General features: G+C 45.4%; 1 protein-coding gene across 1 annotated transcript in view; it reads right to left on the reverse strand.

Moving 5' to 3' along the window:
• The window catches only part of LOC100769991 (sodium/glucose cotransporter 1), a 38,888-nt gene that overhangs the window by 21,007 nt on the left and 1,651 nt on the right, over nt 1–16,230 (reverse strand). Inside the window, exons 2-6 of the mRNA XM_027394173.1 lie at nt 13,142–13,246; nt 12,658–12,717; nt 7,886–7,990; nt 6,530–6,635; nt 4,917–4,997 (exon numbers count right to left, since the gene is read on the reverse strand). Coding sequence (XP_027249974.1) covers nt 4,917–4,997; nt 6,530–6,635; nt 7,886–7,990; nt 12,658–12,717; nt 13,142–13,246 — 457 coding nt within the window. The remainder of the gene's footprint in view (nt 1–4,916; nt 4,998–6,529; nt 6,636–7,885; nt 7,991–12,657; nt 12,718–13,141; nt 13,247–16,230) is intronic.

Here is a 16,230-nt window from a genome sequence, read left to right on the forward strand (position 1 = left end):
CTTGGGGGATCTGTGGGAGAGGCTCCAGGATAAAAGGCAGAGGGCCTTTTACCTCGGGAGCATTTTGTTCCCTGGATTATTCTCGGATGTGATTTCATGCCTTCTGCACAAACATTTGCATTTAATTTATAAGATATGTTTATTCCTGTTCAGTGTCTGAACATAGCTATAGAACCCAATCTGGTCAGTGTGCCCTGAATCTGGAGATGGCCCTCTGCCTTACTTTCATGCTTTCCCAGATCTAATCTATAATACGAGTCAGGCAACTGTGTTTAAACTGGTCTGTCCTGAGAGAATTCTGGGAAAGGGCTTCTCTGTCGATATTTAGTATGTGTTTACTGATGTTTATTTACATGTTTTTCTGAACTCAGGCACTCTTCCTTGGATCCTTGCGGTCTTTGTTACACTCCTGTATGAAAGCACACTGAAACTGAAGTCAGTTTGTCTCCAGCATTGGACTGGAGTCCTCCCTATTCTTTCAGGTCCTGCATAGGATGGCTATAAAGTTGACAGGTAGGACTATTGATAACTCTTCCCCCTTGGCAGTTTGCATAGCTACTTTTAGTATGTAGGGTGCCTAGCCCCAACTGATAGTGGTCCCTGCAGGTGTAATGCAGGAAAGCAAACCCACTCTGGTGAAGAGGATCTGGATCAGGGAGTGAAGGTGGTTTATTCCCAATGTATTTAAGCCCAGTATAATTTGGAAAAGAAAAAAAAAAAGTTTCCAGATGTAATACAACCTCCAGTGCACAAGAAAGTAGAATTACAATGAAACTCAACTCAGGGTACATGTCATTTCTTCCAAGAAGATGGGTTTCAGAGATGGGCTGCCAGTACTAGCTTAAGGGCCGAAGGGTCTGGCCTGGTCTGGGTCTCACAGATAGTGCAGAGGTCATTTGGGCTATTTACCACCACTAGTCCTGGCAGTGGGAGTTTGGGGGAGCCTCTGGCTATCAGGGTCATTTAGATTATTAGCTACCTCCAGTCCTGGTTGTAGGAGCTTGATAAGGCCTGACCCAACAGATAACACAAATCACCAGGCTGTTGATCTCCCCCAATTCTCAGCTTTCTGGATGGAAGAACAGGTTTTTCTTGTTTCCCAATGGAAAGACAATCCTGTGTGCTTAACATTTCTATTTTCTCTGGATATCTGTGGGCATCTGTGCTCCCAGTGGACATTCCTATAAGCAACCCCTAAACTAAGGCTCAAGGAAACATCTCAGAAGAAGAGGAAGAAAGATTGAAAGAATCCAAAGATGGCAACATCTTCTGTGACAGAGTGAGTGTCTTCTCTGTATGCCAAGGAAGCTGCCCCCACCTATGCAATCTCAACAGTATGGCCACCTAAATAAGGCCTGAACCAGGACAGCATCAGGTGGCATGCCCAATGAAGAGGTGGGAAATGAGACTAATTTACCTCCTCACCCTGTTCAGCCAGTACCTGATGTTTTAAGACTTCAAGAATTTTCTTCATCTAATAGGCTAAAGGATAATCTCGATTCTCGGTTTTGTTTGACTTTTCCATTTCAAAGTTCCACCTCTAGATGAAGGACTACAGGCTATTATTAATGGATGCAGAGAGAGAGAGAGAGAGAGAGAGAGAGAGAGAGAGAGAGAGAGAGAGAGAGTCAGAGTCAGTCTACTCCCAGCATAAGCCCGCTGGTACACTACCCAATCCTACCCAGTCAGTCATCAACACATGTGTATATAACACTCATATGGATACACTTTTACATATGGACATACGTAAGGATGATAATTAAAGAATAAGAGGGCGTGAACTTGAGAAGACATGGCAGAGGACACAGTGGGAGTTGGAGGGAAAGAAACGAGGAAGAAATAATGAACTCATACATGAAATTCTGCAAAAACAAAATAATAAATAAAAGTTGTACGAGGCAGGTGTGGTCATGTGACCCCACACTGTAAGGTGTGTAGATGAGAGAATTTCTAGGGCTTGCTGTCTAGATAGCCTAGGGTAGAGGGAGTTAGAGTTGGGAACCCTACAGGAAGGAAAAAGAGCAGAAAGCGCTAGAACAGAACAAGACATTCTCCTCCCTCTCCCCACAACCACGCACACATGCACATACCACACAGTGCCTCTCTGCATCATGGGCCGGAAGTGTAAGACCCCCAGAAAGCTCAGGCTTCCAGGATGTTAGCCTTAGGAACGAGGCCACCCCAATCACAGAATGGAGACGAAAGCTTGATGCAAACTGCATGAGGCTTTATTGTTGTTTAACGAGCTAACCCCATGTTAGCTCGGGTCTTTGATCCACCCGCCATGTTGGATGGCTAGCAAAGACAGTTTGAAGCCGCTGCGTACAGATCTTATAGGGCAGCATAAGGGGAGTGTTTAGGGGTATGCACAGGTTCAGGATTGGTATGCCTCCAGGCTTGGAGGGTTTGCCCTGTGTTGATTGGTCAACTGGTTGTTATGGCCCATAGGCCCTCCCAAGGTGGTTGCTATGCTCTGCGTCATTGCTGTGTGCTTGTCTGTAAAGTACACCCAGAGCCATAAAGCATAGCGCCACCAGCTAGCTTCTGATTGGTTCCTTGTCACGAGGCAGGCATCTGACTTTCTAGTGTCTAGTGAAGGAACCTGCTTCCCTTTTGGCAGCCATAACGGTCGAACATGTGCTTCTATGACCTTGCCCTAGACACTAGAAAGTCAGATTCCTGTCTTGTGACAAGGAACCAATCAGAAGTTAGCTGTTGGCGCTATGCTTTACGACCCTGGGTGTGCTTTACAGACTAGTGCACAGCAATGACGTAACAGCATAGCAACCACCCTGGGAGGGCCTATGGGCCATAACAACTCCAAGCCTGGAGGCACACCAATCGTGAGCCTGTGCGTACCCCTAGATACTCCCCTTACTCTGCACTATAAAGATCTATGCACAGCAGCTTCAAGCCATCTTTTCTAGCTGTCCGCCATGGCGGGTGGGTGAAAGACCCGAGCTAACATGGGGTTAGCTCGTTAAATTACAATAAAGCCTCATGCAGTTTGCATCAAGCTTTCACCTCCATTCTGTGTTTGGGGTGGCCGCCGTCCTGGGCTAAGATTCTGGAAGCCTCAGCTTTCTGAGGGTCTTACACTAGGACCAAGTCAGACAAGCAAGTGACTGCCGAAAGGGGAGCTGGTCCCTTCAAAAGAAAGTTCTGGAAAGAAATAGAGAAAGTATCACAAACACGTAATTCATTGAGAAAGGAAACTAACTGGGAAGTGCTCAGTCTTACCATACCTGAAGACTAAAAGGTAAAACAACACTGAGAAATGAGACACTTTTTTTAGCCTGTCAAATGAGCAAAACCTTCAATGTCACTCACTGGTGGGAGGAGGGTTAAGAAATAACAGCTGTGGGGCTGAAGAGATTGCTTGACGGTTAAGAGCACTGACTGTTCTTCCGGAGGACCTGGGTTCAATTCCCAGCACCACAACTGTCTGAAACTCTAGTTCCAGGGGATCTGATACCTACATACTAATGTATATAAAATAAAGTTAGAATAAATTATTATAAAAGAAAGAAAAAAGAAAAAGAGAAGGAAAGGAAGAAAGGAAGAGAGAGAGAGAAAAAGAAAGATATGGGGAAAAAACTTGTTACAACTCAAAGGTCTCTCATGATATGAAGGCCCAGACCCTCACCCAGCACCCTGCTTTGGCAGTCATGACAGGCTGCAGAAAAGCCCCTGGAAGATGTAGGACCCTGACTCAGTTGGATGTGCTGAATGCACCACCCACCCCTCCCCGCCAACATACACACACCTTGCCCGACCTAGCCCTAATTACTGGGAATAAACCTCCAGATACCCTCCTTGTGGTAAGGAACGGATCAGAAGTTAGCTGGCAGGCTTTGGATGTGCTTTCCTGATAATAGTGGAAAGCATTAATTAGGTAGCTACGGCCCAGGCCTTCGGACAGCCTCCAGGCACAGCAACCTTTCTGCTGATCAACCATCTCAGGACAGGTTCCCCCAGCCCTGAGCTGCACCAATCCTGAGACTGCTACTATGCAACTAGCAGACCCCCAGACACCCCCTTGCTCTACCCCCAATATATGCCCTGCCCCATTGCTGCTCGGGGTCCCTCCTACTCCACCCAAAAAGACTCTTTGCTTTTGCATCTGATCTGGTCTCTTGGTGGTTTGGGGGGTTCAAAGTCTGGACACAACAGATATACAGCATGAGCGAGGTAGGAACAAAGAGACTGCAAATCTGTGTGTCTACAAACAAATTAGTTAATTTTTTGTTTGTTTGTTTTGTTTTTTGAGACAGGGTTTCTCTGTGGCTTTGGAGGCTGTCCTGGAACTAACTCACTTTGTAGACCCGGCTGGTCTCAATCGGCCTGCCTCTGCCTCCCGAGTACTGGGATTAAAGTTGTGCGCCACCACCGCCCGGTCTACAGCTAATATGAAATAGTGAAATATATAATGTCTTCTCTCTGAGGCTGGGGAAAGACAAGGATGCCTGCCACCTTCACCCTACACATCACTTTCTGTCAAGGCCACGTGGTGTGATGGGGGTGCGTGTGGTTTGCTGGTGAAATGATCATGGAGGTCTATGTCACAACGTGGAATGCTGCGTGCTTGTTATTTGCGTGTGTAGACTCTCACTGCTGGGAAGGGATCCTCTGCTGACCTTGACAGACACATTTGAGTGGGCCAACGAGAGGGGCTTCCAGCTGGGGAACAAGGACAGCACATGGGCCGGGGAGTAGCACAGTGGACCACGGCACCGGAGATTTCGCCAGCACTCCTCGTGCTGGGGGTGAGGCTGCCTTCAGAACTTTCGGCTTGACCTGAGAGCGTGCTCTTGGGCTCTGACAAGTTCCATCACTTCATCCGTAAGATGAAGCAGCTGATGGCCCCCGTGTAACCCTAGGTTCAAAGATGCCACCTCTGTGGCCCACTTACTCACCATAAAACATTAACAAGACTGAGCCCAGAATCGTAATAGCAGCTTGTAAGGTCTCCACATAGACCACCGCTGTCATTCCACCTGAAGAGGAAGGGGACTTGAAAGGAAAGCCGCTTGTACTTCTGCTTCCTGCAACCTCTCTGTAAGCCCTCGCCCTCCCCCACAGCCTCCTGCTCTGAAGATCCCCTCCCCATCCCCCTCCCCCCTCCCCACAGCCTCCTGCTCTGAAGGTCCCTCTCCCATCCCCTCCCCCTCCCCACAGCCTCCTGCTCTGGATGCCCCTTCCCCTCCCCCCCCCACAGCCTCCTGCTCTTGATGCCCCCACCCCTCCCCACACAGTTGCCTGCTCCGTGTACCCTCCCCCACCCAACCTCCTTTCAACTCTCATCCATTTACATCTCTGCTTTGTCTAACACACATCCTGTTTTCTCTTTTCTGTTCTTCACGGGCTTATGTAGGATTCTTTTTTTTTTTTTTTTCAGTTTTGTCAATTTTGTTGAACCAATACAACTCCAACTAACAACAATGAAGTAAATTCTGAAGCTAAACATGATACTGTGTAAGAAAATACACAGTATTTCCGTAATAGATTTTTAAGATGCCATGAAAGTGCAGGTATGAATTGCTAACATGTTAATAATACCTGTTGGTTTATTTCAGGTGTGTTTGTTCCTTCTTTATATGCTCACGAGATATTACCCATCCGCAGACAACAACAGAAAACACATCAAAGTGGTAGAGTGTTTTGACTTCCTATGTCCCCAATTTTTTTTTACTCTCCATGCTTTTCCATTTTCCTAATCAAATGTGTTCTCTTTTCATCCCAGAAACTCAGTCTGGAAGCAATCATTAGTACTGTCCCTGGTCTTCCACAGCCAGATGGCACCTTCCCTGAGTCCCACACAGTTTCAATAACCCAAACCGTCTCCAAGCATCACCCAATATCACCAGGAAGAAAAATCCAATTTAGGGGGCTGGAGAGATGGCTCAGAGTTAAGAGCACTGGCTGCTCTTCCAGAGGTCCTGAGTTCAATTCCCAGCAACCACATGGTGGCTCACAACCATCTGTAATGAGATTTGGTGCCCTCTTCTGGCATGCAGGCATTCATGGAGGCAGAATGTTGTATACATAATAAATAAATAAAATTTAAAAACAAATCCAATTTAGACTCCTCACCACTATGAGCAACTTACTGACAACTTCTGTCCCTCTGATTAGCTCTACTTGACCTGTGGTTACACTATGAGTAGAAGAAAATGAGGGAGCAGAGCCCCTCCCTACCCCAGGCAGAGGCTGATCCCATGAGAACCGCCTTTCTAACAGATCCCATCTGAAGGCTTGGCCGGGAGCCTCCTCACTTTCCCCTCGTTCACCTGTGCCCTCCCACTCTGATACCTGGTGACCCATAGTGGCATGCCCCATTTTGCCATTTTGCTGTCTTATCACTCTTCGAAGAGATTTTTTCCAACCCAGTTGGATTTTTTCCTTGGTGGTACCTCTGCCTCCATCATACTTCCTGGGATCCACAGACTTTGGGAAAACTCAGCAGCTCCTGGGACTCTGCTGAGAGTTTGTGTCAGTCTGAATTCATGTGTGCTTGAGGTTACCTCACCTGTGATGGTATAAGAGCCAGTAATGATCAGCACAACCAGCATTGTCTGGTAGATATCTGTGTCCCAGACCATTTTCAAGAACATGGCACCAAAGCCGATCTCCATCTGAAATGGGTACAAGGTTAGTAGCTAAAGCTTCATGGCCAGCAGGATCAACAACCACCCCCCGAAAGAAATGGGTCCCGGAAGCTACATGGAAGATGTGGCCTTTGGACAGCACCAAGCCACAAATGGACACCGAGAGAGATCTCCCCAAATTCTGTGCCCTCTGAGCTCAACCAAAGTTAGTACCTCCAAGGGCACCCAGTTAACACAACCTAGCCTACTCTGCTCCAGAGTATCTGAGTGGGGGTTGTGCTCAGAGAGGTTGTTGCATGTGGTTCTGCAAATAGGGAAAGACCATGGGCTTTTTTTTTTTTTTTTTTTTTTTTTTTTCCTGTAAGCATTTGTTCCAGAAAACACCTTTTGTGTTATCTTTGCAATTACTGGGGACTTTTGATTCTATGTACTTTTAGAACACTACCAAGTTCACTTGAACCCATGTATTTAACAAGCTCTGGGATTGGCAAACTTTTTGTTCAAGACTACACGATAAATATTACAGGTTTTGAAGGCTGTCTACCACACTGACTCTAGCTTTTACAACCCTTTAAATTAGGTATGAAAATCGGTCTTTGCTCAAGGGCTGTACAGAGCAGTCACTCACTGGCCTGGACTGCCTACCAGATTTGACAACCCCTGGCTGAGCTGACACAGATGCTGAAGCACCTACATGTAGTTTACCTGGCTGACCTCCCAAGCCGGGGATAAAATGGGCAGCGATTCATCCAACCATTTATTTCCCCCAAAAGATTACTGTGGCGCCACAATGCTGTATTCAGGAGACATGAGGACTGGCTAAGCCCAGCTTCTGTCCTCACTGAGCTTACATCAAAGGAAGATACTATGAGGGCATTTGTCGTTTTCAAATGTCATTCATCTGGTTAGTGAAAACCATCTATGCTATGCCATATGTGCAAAACACGTTCTGGAGGGTAGAGGGGATGGAGGTGGGGCTGCAGTGAAGACACCAGAAAAGGCTCACAGTCTCAGGTCACTTGAATGCAAGCAGAGAAGACACACGATAGGCGAGGGCGCCAATACATCGCTTTCACACGGTGGTACTCATTATAAAGAAAATAACAAGGCGACGATGTGTAGTAGAGACAACGGGGCGCATCCTTGGGATGCATGGACACAGTTTTGCTTGGGTGACACCCCCTCCCCATCACTCAGAGGAGGAGGAGGGTCCCCTCTTTGGGGAGGCATTCCAATGGCACGCCTGGTTGGTCTCTACTCCATGTGCAAGAACTCACTGAGATCCTGTTGAAGACGTAGACGAGTAAGAAAAAGAAAGAGAAGCACAGGTGGATCCGGAGGCTCCCAAACCTCTCCATCAAATACTCTGGCAACGTCACCACCTGCGCAAGCAACAGACAAGTCACTGTCAGAGAGTGAGTGGTAAGAGGCAGGTCACTGGATGACCCTTCCTCACAGTACTTATGTCACACAGATGCTACCGGATGGTGGAGATAGCCCAGGGATACGACGAGATGTGGGGGCGCATCACTATTGGTACCAGTCGAGACGGGGAACAGTGAAAACAGAGACAGGACAGCTATCTTCTAGCAGCTTGGACTCCAGGCTCTGCCCAATCTTAGGAATGCAGAATGAAACCCAGGAAACTGAAAATGTGCAATAATGATAAGTTACTCATTACGGAGCAAAGGGACTCGCTTTGTCAAACATGGCTGGCAGGAGATAGAACCTGACGATGCACTCAGTTCTCACCACCACTGTGTGAAAAATCCAGTCTGATGACAGCATCCCAAAGCATCCTGTTTTCTACATCATCTCTGGCAGTGTGCGCCATGAGCACAGGGACTGAGCTCTCAGTGCTCACAATGCCCCTTGACCCCAACAGACCTTGGCTCAAAGGGAAATGAATCATTAAGAGGATATTGCCTCACTCTGTCCTGGCTAATACATAGTTCTGGTCTACACACCTACATATGTCTATTGTGAGCTCCCACTCAGACTCCACCTGTTTCACAAAGAGTTCTTCATGGGGACCAGAGCACCCGCAGGCTTCCTTCTCTTGGCCTTTGCTTGGCTCTATGTCATACTCTGCCATATGTCAATCATTCTCCCAGCAAAGTTCCAAACTCCCCAAGCTGTTTCTAAGTTGATATTTGGACTTTCATAACAAGTGAGGACAGTTTAGGGCAGTGGCTCTCAACCTTCCTAATGCTGTGACCCTTTAATACAGTTCCTCATGTCGTGGTGACCACCCCCAACCATAAAATTGTTTTTTGTCACTACTTCTTCACTGTAATTTTGCTACTGTTATCAATTGTAATGTAAATCTCCATTTTCTGATGGTTTTTCACGGTCCCTGTGAAAGGGCCATTCACCCCCAGGGTTGAGACCTACAGGTTGAGAAACTCTGGTTTAGGTGCCTTAAGCAACAGGTTAACTGTTGTCAGTTGTAGAGGCTACACGTTCAAGGATTCAAAAGGTCTGCCTCCTTCCCAGGGCTGAGAGAAGCATTTATCCAGATCGTGTTCGTAGAACTGACAAAGTCAGACTGTGTGAAGCTGCATTAATCTAGTATTCTATAGGGTACGTCACAGTATGTACTTCTCCTAGTGTATGCCGTCAAGATTTTTTAAAATTTTTTCTGTTTTAGGTTGTTCTGACATCTTAGGGTTTTTTTGTTTTTTGTTTTTTGTTTTTTGGTTTTTGTTTTTGTTTTTCTGAGACAGGGTTTCTCTGTGGCTTTGGAGGCTGTCCTGGAACCAGCTCTTGTAGACCAGGCTGGTCTCAAACTCACAGAGATCCACCTGCCTCTGCCTCCCAAGTGTTGGGATTAAAGGCGTGCACCACCAACACTGGACTTGTTTGTTTGTTTTGTTTTGTTTTGTTCTGACATCTTTAAAAGAAATCTTTCTAGGGGCTGGAGAGATAGCTTGAGTGATTGAGAGCGCTTGTTGCTCTTACAGAGGACTTGGGTTCAGTTCCCAACACCAACATAACCATCTGGAACTGCAGTTCCAGGGGATCCAACGCCTTCTTCTGGACCCTTTGGGCACCAGGCAAACATGTGGCATACATACACACGTACGTATAGGCAAAACACTCAAACACATAAAACAAAACAAAAAATGTAAATAAAAAGAATTGCTTTTAAATCTTTCTGGTTGGGAAGAACTGCCCTCCTCAAAATTAGCCAATGCCCACAGGTAACAGAGGGTCCAGGCTAGAGCATTAGCATTGACAGCTGGTTAGCCAGTCCTGAGGCTGGCCTCCTCCACCCAGCCTGTGCCCCTGGAGACGATAGTCCTCTGCTGTAATCACCATCTCAGGACCAACACAAGCCTGTAGGAGTTAGACAATCAGGCAGTCTAAAGCTGTAGATTCTGCTCTGCTTTGTCTTTCCCAAGGACCCCAGCAAAGGCCTGACCTCATTCCCATCTTCTGCTTCCAGATGACGCTGATGTCTCTTACGCGTGGTTCTGTGTGGCACATTTTCTCTGGGCCCTCCTATCCCTGGGACCTTTGGGTATATAGAGCACACCTTGTTTTTCTTGGGTCTCTCCTGTTTCTCTTCATGTGGTTGAAACCACCAACCAGCTCAGGAGAGACTAGAAGGAGGAGTCGGAAGTTGTACTTGGTTTTGAGCTAGCATTTGTTGTAATTAAGGATAAAAATCTTCTCCTGAGATTATTTGTATTTGGGGAGGCAGTGTTTGTTTTGTTTTTGTTTTTTGTTGTTGTTGTTTTGTTTTTTTCTGAAACATTAGTTCTAACCTTTTTATTATGGAGTTTTAAAAGTCTTTCGAAAAGGCTATTTTCCCTTCCTGTGGACTCCCCTCCCCACACCAGCCCTCTAGCCCACTCCCATTTCTTGGTGTCAGCTGACAGTACCTAGAAACACTGGCTGCCTGGGAGCCATGAGGTCAGTCTGGAGATGGACTCAGGCAGGCCATTTCCTCTGTCCTTCTTGTTCTCCATCACAGTCTTTCCACTCTCTTCCTGTAGCAGGGGCCTCTCTTCCCATTGCCCCCACTCTTTGGGGATTCCCCTAAACCTTTTCTCACCCGATGGGCACAGCACACACGTGGTGCGCATACATACATGCAGCCAAAACACCCATATGCATAAAATAAAACAATTTAAAAAAAACAATAGCAAAAACAAAAAAAATGAATATACAACATACCCAAACCTATGGGACATAATGAAGGAGGTTCTACAGGCAAGTTCATAATATAAAAAAATAAAAGTCAGAGAGATCTCATATTAGCATACCTGAAGCTCTGGAACAAAAAGAGGAAATAACATCCCAGAGGAGCAGACACCAAGAGATAATCAAACTCAGGGCTTAAATCGATAAAATGGATTTTTAAAACATACAAAGAATCGGGGCTGGAGAGATGGCTCAGTGGTTAAGAGCTCTGTGTGCTCTTCCAGAGGTCTTGATTTCAATTCCCAGCAACCACATGGTGGCTCACAACCATCTATAATGAGACCTGGTGCCCTCTTCTGGCCTGCAGGGATACATGTAGACAGAACACTATACATTTAAAAACAAAAACAAAAACAAAACAGAATCAAGGAGATGAAGAGTTAGTTCTCTGAGAAAAATCAATAAGATTGGCAAACCCTTAGCCAAATTAACTAAAGAATGGAAAGAGAAGATCCAAATTAATAAAATTACAGACAAAAAGGGGGCCATCACAGTAGACAATGAGGAAGTCCAGAGAAACATAAGGACACACTTTCAGAATGTATGCTCCACCTAACTGGAAAACCTAAAAGAAATGCATACATATATTGATATATATGACTAACCAAAGTTAACTCAAGAACAGAAAAGCAACTTTAAAAAGCCCCAAATCCCTAGTGAAATAGAAGCAGTAATTAAAAGTCTTCCCATCACAAAAAAACAAAGCAAAACAAAAAAAAACCCAGGGCCAAATGGTTTCAGGGAAGAATTCTACCAGCCCTTCAAAGCAGAATTAATGCCAGTACTGCTCAAATTACTCTGCAAATACAGGAGTATTACCTAGCTCTTCTTTTGAGGTCAGTTGCCCTGATACCTAAACCACACAAACACCCAACAAAGAAAGAAAACTACAAAGCAATTTCCTTTATGAACATAGATGCAAAATTACCCCAAAATCAATCCAGAAACTCTTTTAAAAAATAAATTATGTAATACAATCAAATTGGCTTCATCCCAAAGGATGGATCAACATACAGAAATCAATAAGTGTAACCCACCACATAAATAGACTGAAAGAAAAAAAAACACATGATCATTTTACTAGATGTAACCTTTGACAAAATCTAATATCCCTTCATGATACAAGTACTAGAGAGATTAGGTATACAAGAGACATATCTAAGCATAATAAAAGTGATTTGCAGCAAGCCCATGGCCAACATCAACCTCAACAGAGAGAAACTCAAAGCATTTACACTCAATCAGGAACAAGAGAAGGATGTCCACTCTCTCCATACCTATTTAATATAGTACTTGAAGTCTTTTTTGTTGTTGTTGTTGTTTTGTTTTGTTTTTTGAGACAGGGTTTCTCTGTGGCTTTGGAGGCTGTCCTGGAACTAGCTCTTTGTAGACCAGGCTGGTCTTGAACTCACAGAGATCCACCTGCCTCTGCCTCCTGAGTGCTGGGATTAAAAGTGTGCGCCACCGACACCAGGCAGTACTTGAAGTCTTAACTAGATCAATAAGACAACTGAAAGATCAAGGGAAAGGAAGAAATCAAATGACCTTTATTTGAAGATGATATGATTTTATACAACATAAATCACCCTCAAGACTACACCAGAAGACTTCTACAGCTGAAAAACACTTTCAGCAAAATATCTGTAAATTCCTGAGTAATTAGATAGCACTTGTGTCTGTCTACCCAAGACAGAATGGAGTATTTTAGGTATCTGCAGATTAGGGAAGTCGGTGTCAGGATCAAAAGACTGACAGTATAATCTATCCTTCAGGATGCTTTTACTACACATGCAATATTTATTTTTTTAAAAAATATCATAAACTTATAATGGACACTTACCTCAGCCTTGTTATAGATAGGAACAAATATCCAGCCAAGGGCAAAGAGCATGAAGATAGTCTGAAACCAAGAAAAAGCAGAATTAAGTCAGGGGCCCTTGTGGGTCAAGTTCCTAAAAGAGATGCAGATTCAATTACTGTCTGCAGAGGTCAGTAGGCACAAGCGCACAGCGCGCGCGCACACACACACACACACACACACACACTTAAATGCTGATGTGATTTTCTTCCTACCTGACTGATCTAACAGTTCCTTGTTCACTTTATTCCCTAGGAATATATCCATATATGCATTCTGTCTCCTGACTTAACAATGAGAATGAAAAACAGCATAATCCTTCTCAGAAACCAAAGACTTGATGCCCTTTGTCTCTACTTTCCAAGACATCTCTAACAGTCACTCGAGGTGAAGAACGAGCTTTTGTGTTTGTGAGTCCTCTTTGGACAATGGTCAAGCGGTCAGTTGCTGAGGAGATATTACTTACATTCCACTCAAAGGCCCCAACAGCAATCCCTGAAGTTGCACCTATCCCGGCCAGGCCCATAAAGTGGCTACTGCTGATACTTGAACAATAAATGGAAATGCCCATCTGAAAATCAGAAGATGAAACTGTTTCAGAGCCCTTGTTATCCATCACAAGAATTCATGTTGAGGGGCTGAGGGTGGGGCTCAATCATAGAGCTCTCACCTAGTGTCTTAGGGTTTCTATTGCTGTGACCAAGCACCATGACTAAAATCAAGTTGGTGAGGAAAGGGTTTATTTGATTTAAACTTCCCATCGTAATTCATCACTGAAGGGAGTCAGAACAGGAACTCATGGAGGCAGGAGCTGATGCGGAGGTTATGGAGGGGTGCTGCTTACTGGCTTGCCCGTCGTGGTTTGCTCAGCCTGTTTTCTTATAGAACCCAGGGTCACCAACCCAGGCACAGCCCCACCCACAATGGGTTGGGTCCTCCCTCAACAATTACTAATTAAGAAAGTGCTCTACAGGCTTGCTTAAAGGCCTTATGGAGACCTTTTCTCCACTGAGGCTCCCTCCTCTCTGATGACTCTTAGCTTGTGAAGTTTCAGAGGGAAGTTTGAGAGTCCCTCAAGGATTCTATTAGGCCGGTTGTGTGATATTTTGAACCACGAATCTGTGGTATCTGGTTACTAGGGCAGAAGAGTCAGCTGTGGCTGACATGAAACTTGTCACATTGCTGGGATGCTTGATGCTGGTAAAAATAAATAAATAAATAAATAAATAAATAAATAAATAAATAAATCAGCTGTGTTAAGTGAAAGCAGCGTTATGTTGAGCTTGGGGACATCCTGGAATACATGTTGTTGGAATCTCAGCATTATGATGATCCCGCCTGCATCACCAATTAAGAGGACTCAGTACGCCTGTACAAGCTCTCTCTTTTAGGCGAGCACCTCCACATGCTCTCTCTTGCTCTCTTTCTGCTCTTCCTTCCTCTCTTTTTCCAGCTCTTCTCTCTCTCTCCCCGCTCTCCTCTCTTTCTGCTCCTGTCTCCCTCTGTGTCTCTTTACCTCTTTTCTCTTTCCTCCCCCCACCCCCTGTCTTGGTCACCCATGCCGACCATGGAATCTGCCATGGTTCCCCAAGCAGGACCCCCTTCCAGCTTTATCCTACCATTTAAAGCAAAAGAACAGCACATGTGACCTTGCCTCAAAATAAATAAGTAATGTTCAAGGTATGCAGAACTGCTGTCTTTGACATTTTCTCCAGAGGGGTTATTCCTTGGGCAGAATTTCTATGCCCAAACCCATTCTGTAGCTGAGGATGGCCTTGAACTTCTGATCCTCTTGCTTCCCCATCCAAGTGCTGGAATCACAGGCTTTATGGGAGGTAGGGATGGAACCTGCGTTTGCACAGGTTAGGTGTACTGACTGGTTTTGAGTGTCAACTTGACACAAGCTAGAGTCATCAGAGAGAAAGGAGCCTCAGTTGAGGAAATGCCTCCATGAGATCTAGTTATAATGCATTTTCTCAATTCTAGTGATCAATGGGGGTCGGTCTAGCCCATGGTGGGTGGGGCCATCCCTGGGCTGGTGGACCTGGGTTCTATAAGAAAGCAGGTTGAGAAAGCCATGAGGAGCAAGTCAGTAAGCAGCACCCCTCCATGGCCTCTGCATCCAGCTCCTGCTCCCAGATTCTTGCCCTCTTAAGTTCCTGTCCTGGCTTCCTTCTGTGATGAACTACGATGTGGGGGTGTAAACCAAATAAACCCTTTCCTCCCCAACTTGTTTTTGGTCATGGTGTTTCATCACAGCAATAGTAACCCTAGGACAACCTGGAACCAACTAAAAGCAAAGTAGCTGGTCATTCCCAATAGGGATTTTTTTTTCTTGAACAGATTATTTAAAGCAGAAAGTGTGAGAGGTACCTTTTGGTGGCCACTCAGGTAATAGGACATGGAAGATGAACCCTTTGCTGCCTGCTGGCCCTCACCCCCTCTGGCAAGTCCTCTCTTGTTGCTTTAGCCTTGTGTTAGAGCCATCTTCTTTGGGATTCCATCTTCCTGGACGGAAGACCAGGAGCTCTACAAGAATCCTCCAGGCCTTCAGCACCAGATTTCGACTACTGAGACCTCCAGCTTTGTGGACTGAGATACTCCTGGATTCTCAGACTCTCCAGAGTGAGACAGCCATTGATGGACTACCTCATGTCAGCCTATCTAATAAGTCATACATACATACATACATACATACATACATACATACATACATATCAGTTCTGTTCTTTTAGAGACAGAACCTTAACAAATACAATAGCCAAAACACTGTTCAGCATACAGACAATGATTCTACCTTCTACATCTCCTCCTTCCATCCAGCACCAAGCTATGCTGTACCACTAAGCTTTGGTATCTGTTGTCCCCTCCGCTCAGAACGCCCCACACTCTGTCTTCCTGGAAAAGGCATACTCCATCCACCTCAAACCCAACATGCATGACTCAGCCTCTGAAAGATCTTTTCTGTGTTGCTAAACACACAGGCCCAACTTTAGCTTTTGTCAATAGATTTATTTACTATAAAGCACTGTAACTAGTTTAAATATGAACACTGGACTGGTGGTGGCTCAGTGCTGCAAAAGTGTAGGTGCTGAGTTCAAACCTCAATAACTGCACAGAAAAACAGGTGTGGCCGCTGTGCATTTCTACCCCGAACTCTGGGGAGCAGAGACAGGAGAATTCCCAGGAGCTCATTAACTGCCAGCCTAGCTCCAGGTTCAGTGAGAGACCCTGTGTCGAGGGAGTAAGGCAAAGAAGCAGGATACTCAGGGACCTTCTCCGGCCTATGTACATGCACAGGTACTCACACCCCTGAACACACATGCGAGTACAATTAGAATTTTTTGTTTGTTTGTTTTTCCAGACAGGGTTTCTCTGTGTAGCTTTGGAGCCTATCCTGGCACTCGCTCTGGAGACCAGGCTGGTCTCAAACTCACAGAGATCCGCCTGCCTCTGCCTCCCGAGTGCTGGGATTAAAGGCGTGCGCCACCAACGCTTCGGCTCAATTAGAATTTTTACGATGCAGCTTACTTCCTTTCTGCACTTTCATGTGAC

Source organism: Cricetulus griseus, assembly GCF_003668045.3.
Source record: "Cricetulus griseus strain 17A/GY chromosome 1 unlocalized genomic scaffold, alternate assembly CriGri-PICRH-1.0 chr1_0, whole genome shotgun sequence".
Lineage (NCBI taxonomy): Eukaryota > Metazoa > Chordata > Mammalia > Rodentia > Cricetidae > Cricetulus > Cricetulus griseus.